The sequence below is a fragment of the Arachis duranensis genome, chromosome 9 (assembly GCF_000817695.3).
Source record: "Arachis duranensis cultivar V14167 chromosome 9, aradu.V14167.gnm2.J7QH, whole genome shotgun sequence".
NCBI classification, from domain to species: Eukaryota; Viridiplantae; Streptophyta; class Magnoliopsida; order Fabales; family Fabaceae; genus Arachis; species Arachis duranensis.
Window position 1 is genome coordinate 36,910,706 of NC_029780.3, and position 6,234 is coordinate 36,916,939.

Here is a 6,234-nt window from a genome sequence, read left to right on the forward strand (position 1 = left end):
CAATCCTCTGCTTCAATATGGACTATCATACATCATTGGAAAGCTCAGAGTGTCTTCTTTCTAATGCACTTAGAATCATCTTAATTGGAGCTTTGTGGCTCAAGTTATGCTTCCTCAAAGAAGGTAAGGTCAGGCTGCCAAGTTGTTGCCGAACACGCCCCTTTCTTCTCAAGTTGGCAACGTGCCAAGCCTCCCAAGGCTAGAACATGGGGCTGGCGTTGTCCTCAAACACGCCCCCTTGTTGGCACGTTGGCAACGTGCTTGTGCTCCCTTCCAGGGCTGCTTTCTAGCCTTCAACTTTGCTTGTCACGTTGCCTTGGAACACGCCTTTAGAAGCTGGCGTTGGCAACGTGCTCGAGCCTTCCTCCAGGCTCCATGCTTGTTGCTTGGCGTTGTCCTTTAACACGCCTATGTTTCCTGGCGTTGGCAACGTGGGTGGAGATCTAAGGCTTGGTGCCTTCCAAGCATTACTTCCTGGCGTTGCCTTGGAACACGCCATTGTACATTCAAGTTGGCAACTTGCTTTGAAGCTTCCAATTCACCTTCCAGGGCTACTTGGCGTTATTGCCAAGCACTCAAGTGATAATGCACGTTGGCAACGCCCAAGTCTCTTTCTCCTCGCCAAGCTTGCTATGTCCCCAATCTTTCTTGCTCAAATTCTTGCTCCATAGCCTTCTTACTTCATTACCTATCATTAACCCAAGAAATTGTCTCAAAGTATTGCCATTCCATGCAATCAATTTCATGAGATTCATTCATACTCATTCATTTATGTATTCCTTAAATCATTTGCATGAATTTGGCTACAATCAACATGTTCCTTGATATTCTCATGCATGAAGACAAAACTCATAAAAAGACTTGTTTATTTAGAGAAAATGAGTGAAACTAAGCTAAAACCAACTAAACTAACTAGCTAATATAGCAAATATGCAAATGCATCACAACACCAAACTTGAAGTGTTGCTTGTCCTCAAGCAAAAGATAAAAGACTTTGTCACAAGAATCTAAGATGCAAGACTTGAATGTTTTACCAGAGATGAATTTTTTTATTGAACATGTCATCCTCATTTGTGTGGTCATTAATTTATTGTAAATGAACACGGCTAATCAACTTTTTCAATTAAAATGCTTGCTTCAATACTAAATTGGTTAACTTCACTAGACTTCTTTTTCTATACCGTAGCACATGATCCTTGAATCATTCTTTTCTTTGCTTCTTTTTTTTTGTATATTTCTTCTTATTTCAATTGAGCTCGAAAGCTTGTCTTAAGGCGGCTCTTTAGCATAAGCTTTCAATCAACAATCCCAAACCAGTTGGTTCAAGTTGTTAAGTGTTGAGACACTCTTAAAGATTTACTAACTCAAGCCTCTCTCCTTAACACATTCAATCACAGGCATATAACATTGAAATTTTATTTGGATAGTGGTGTCCAGCACCTCTTTGGGTTGCTAAATGTTCTGTTATAGAGCTACTCTTGATTGTGAGTTTTCAATCGATAATCCCGAGTTAGTTAACTCAAGTTATCGGGTGATGAAGCACCCCTCGGATTTACTAGCCCAAGTATGTCTCTTAACATCAATCACCACAGACACATATCCAAATTTTGTCATTGATGCCTAGCCTTTCATTCTTTGTACTCTATTTTCTTTATTGTCAAGGTTATTTGTGCTTTTACTGATAAAGTCTTTGTGATCCTTAACCGAACTAGTCTTGTATAGGCAAGCATTCTTTGAATTTCTTGAACATTGATTCTTTCACAATAAATGTATATATGCTAGCACTTTTCTATGGGGCAACATGATTCTTTTTAAGCTAGAATTCTCTCTGTTCTTGCTCAAACTACATCTTTTATTCCATTGACAAGTAAAAGTACTTAAGACAAGCAGCCATTCCAAACCTGTGAGTAGTGATGCATGGAATGGGAAACATAAAAGAAAATGCATACAAGAAAGTGACCTAGAAGGTATACCATATTTCAGACATACATCTTCTTTATTTAATAAAGCATAAAGAAAAACAAAAGGAACTTCACCACCTTTAGTCTTCATGTCCCTTTTTCTTTGCTTGATTCTCCTTGCTTTCCTTTGCCTTTTGGATCTTCTTTCTTTTTCTTTCTCGGCTCTCCTTGTTGTTTTGTTGTTGAGTCCCCCTTTGGATCTTCTTTCTTTTTCTTTCTTAGTTCTCCTTGTTGTTTTGTTGTTGAGTCCCCCTTTGGATCTTCTTTCTTTTTCTTTCTTAGTTCTCCTTGTTGTTTTGTTGTTGAATCCCCCTCTTCTCTTTGCCATACTCCTGAGCTTATCATTGTTTCCTTTAGCCTCTGAGCATTAAATCTCACCCTTGCAAGTTCCTGCTCTTCAAATATCTTGCGAGCTTCATTAAAACTTTTGATTTGTGGGTTGAGTAATGGGGTGCTCGACAAAGGTAACTGAGCTTTTCTTGGGTGCATATATCATAGTCAAGTCTGTCCTTATGCCTGGCTTCCCTGAACATTCTGCTTTCATTGAACTCTTTGTGAAATGTATCATGTCTAGCATCCAACCTATGGAGAAGCTCCCTTTGCTGAGCTTGCTCTTTCCTTAGTTGAGCTTGTTCTTGTATTACTTTCTCCATGGCTCTTTCATATTCAGTAGTTGAATTGTTGATGGCTTCATGCATCTTGGCATATTGTTCTTGTTGTAGTTCCATCATGTATGTTTGGTATTCATTTTGTTGGTTCATCCATTGAACTTGAACCCCTCTTTGTTGGTCCATCAACTGCCAAAGGTCCCTTTGTTGTTGAGCTTGTTCCTCTTGGCTTCTTTGAATTTATGAATACTGCCCAGATATTCCTTCCAAAGCGGCTTGGAGTTGATTCATGTTTAAAGTATGGGATTCTTCCATTTTTTGAGGCTCCTCCTCTTGTCTTGCTTCTTTCCTTTTTTTTCTTCTTGCTAAAGGTTGCCTTTCCAATTGGGTTGTGGTGACAAATTCCAACCTTTCTCGGGTGAGAGGTTTTCCAATAGAGACCACATCAGTTTCTTCAAATTCTTCCAGAGGTACTCTAGCTTCTTCACATAAGCGCAGAATAGTACTAGGATATCCTAGCCAGCTGTCCTGTTTGACCTTTTGAGCTATGTCAATGATGTTCTTGGCTATAATTTCTCCAACATTGATCTCCCCTCCTTTCATTATGCAGTGGATCATTATTGCTCTATTCACTGTTACTTCGGAATTATTTGAAGTAGAGAGCAATGATCTCCTCACTATGTCATGCCATCCTTTTGCTTGAGGTATGAGATCACCTCTCCGAAGTTTGAGTGGTTGTCCATGTGAATCCAACACCCAATCCGTGCCTACTCTGCATAAGTCACTTAACACATCCATATATCTTGGGTCATTTTCAACCCTTTCTTCATAGCTAGCTTGTTTGAACCGTTTTGGTTTTACCTTTAGCACCCTGTTGATGGCGTCCGGACTAAAATCAACAGTCACCCCTCTTACATAACTCATGTATGGTTCTTCATCATCAAATTTTCTTATCACATTAGTGTAGAACTCATGGATGAGAAGCACGCTCACTTCTTGAGGTTGGTTACAGAGAAGCTCCCATCCCCTCTTCCTGATTATTTTTTGTATCTCAGAGTATTCCTCCTTCCTTAGCTTGAAAGGTAACTCTGGAACAACATCTTTGCTTGACATCCAACTAAAGATGCGCTCATTGTGTTTGGATTTGAATCTTCTTCGATCAAAGGTGTTTTGTCCTTCATCTTCTATGGGTTATTTGTCCCTCCTATCTCTTGATGATGAGGCCATTGAGATTCACTTGCAAGGGTTGAATCTCCCACACCAAACTTAGTCGAATGCTTGTCCTCAAGCATAAAGAAAATGTTTATGAAGGGTGTGTAGAGAGATATATGATGACAAGGTAGATTAGACAAGCTAGAAAATGATGGTGAGAGGAAAGGGGGTGTTTCGGTTATGTTGAGAGAGGTCGTGCATCATGAGTTTTGTTGGGTAAAGATTAGGTCCAAAGCTAGCATTTGTGAAGCACGAATGAGTTGGAAGTTGAGTGTGAATTCGGCTGATAAAATGGGGTGATGGAGAGATGTAAGGATGAGTGAGGATAAAGTGAGGTTTGATGAATATGGTTGAAGTATTTAAAGTGATGTTTGTGGTGGGGGGCATGGTTTTAGTGATTTCCGTGGTGGGATGCATGGTTTTAGTGGTTTCGGTCATAGCATGGGGAGCATTCTTCCTTGTGCCCAATGCATGTTGAGTTGTTTTTTTCCAATGCACAAAGTTCAAGACTCATGTGACTTTCTCTTCCTTGAGTATCCGTGACTTCCTTTCCAAGATTCCCCATCACTTCTTTCTTTCTTTCCTGCAACAAAATTCCAAAATCTTGAGATTCTTAAAGTGACATTACTAGCTAGCAACTTATGATGATATTCCTATGTAAAGTTGACTAAGCAAAAATTAAAATTTATGAATTGATTCCCTACTCTACTTTTTCTAGCATTATTTATGTATGTAAAGACACCAAACTTAGTTTGTGACTAAGTGTTCTATGGAGTTAACTCCAAAGATGGCCACACCAAACTTAGTATCTTACCTACAGTGTATGCTATTTCAATCTCTTTTTCTCGGTTTTTTTTTTGTATAAAATGAAATCTCTTATTATTGACTACTAAAGCATAAAAATAAAAGAGAACTCCTGTGCATGGGTTGCCTCCCATGAAGCGCTTGTTTATTGTCCTTAGCTTGACAATGCAACTTCCTTGCTCATGTTAGCATTTGCACACTTTCTTCCTTGCTCCAGGGGCCACCAAAATAATGCTTCACCCTATGTCCATTAGCTGTGAAGGTTTGATTTGAGGCTTTATCAAGTAATTCTACATAGCCATGAGGGGATACTTTGGTGATGGTGTATGGACCAGTCCATCTAGACCTCAGCTTCCCAGGGAAAATCTTCAATTTTGAGTTGAATAACAACACCCTTTGGCCTGGTTCGAATGTTCTTTGGGAGATCCTCTTGTCATGCCATCTCTTTGCTCTCTCTTTGTATATTCTGGTATTTTCATATGCCTCCAATCTGAACTCCTCCAATTCATTGAGTTGTAGCAACCTCTTCTCTCCTGCTGCTTGAGCATCTAAATTCAAGAGTTTGGTGGCCCAAAAGGCCTTGTGTTCAAGCTCCACAGGGAGGTGGCATGCTTTTCCATACACCAACTGAAATGGAGATTTTCCTACGGGTGTCTTGAAGGCTGTCCTGTATGCCCAAAGTGCATCATCCAACTTTCTAACCCAATCCTTTCTTGTTGCTCCCACAGTTTTCTCCAAGATCTTCTTTAGCTCTCTGTTGGCAAGTTCAGCTTGCCCATTGGTTTGTGGGTGATACGGTGTGGCCACTTTGTGAGTAACACCATATTTGTGGAGTAAAGAATTTAGTTGCTTGTTGCAGAAGTGGCTTCCCCCATCACTTATAAGTCCTTTGGGCAATCCAAATCTAGTGAAGATGTTCTTCTTGAGGAATTGCAAGACCACGTTGGTATCACATGTGGTGGTGGCTATTGCTTCTACCCATTTGGAGACATACTCTACTGCTACCAAAATGTATTTGAATGTGTAAGATGGAGGAAAAGGTCCCATGAAGTCTATTCCCCACAGATCAAAGAGTTCCACTTCCAAAATGAACTTCTGAGGCATCTCATTTTTCTTTGACAAACCCCCTGTTCTTTGACATTCATTGCAATGGCTCACAAACTCTCTAGCATCCTTGAAGATTGAAGGCCAGTAAAAACCACTTTGAAGGACCTTTGCAGCCGTTCTTTCAGCCCCAAAATGACCACCATAACTAGAGTTGTGACAATCCATAGTATGTTCTTCATCTCACCCTCTGACACACATCTTCTTATCATTCCATCTGGGCATCTTTTGAATAAAAATGGCTCATCCCAGAAGAAGAACTTAGCCTCATGTAGCAGCTTCTTAACTTGTTGTTTTGTGTACTCTTGTGGAATGATTCTTCCCGCCTTGTAGTTGGCCATGTCTGCAAACCAAGGGACATGTTGAATTTGCAAGAGGTGCTCATCTGGAAATTCTTCATTTATTGACTGAAGGTTGTCTTGGCATGCATCTTGTGGTAGTCTTGATAAGTGGTCAGCAACTTGATTTTCATTGCCCTTTCTATCTTTTATCTCAATGTCAAACTCTTGTAGGAGTAGCACCCATCTGATTAGCCTTGGTTTGGC

The 6,234-nt window shown here is 40.1% G+C and overlaps 1 protein-coding gene across 1 annotated transcript; it reads right to left on the reverse strand.

Moving 5' to 3' along the window:
* Positions 1–4,765: 4,765 nt before the first annotated feature.
* On the reverse strand, positions 4,766–5,689 carry LOC110275675 (uncharacterized). Its single transcript, XM_021131881.1, has 2 exons — positions 5,382–5,689; positions 4,766–5,252 (listed from the first exon to the last, which is right to left on the reverse strand). Exons 1-2 carry the CDS (start codon positions 5,687–5,689, stop codon positions 4,766–4,768), a joined length of 795 nt encoding a protein of 264 aa, XP_020987540.1.
* Positions 5,690–6,234: the final 545 nt, after the last annotated feature.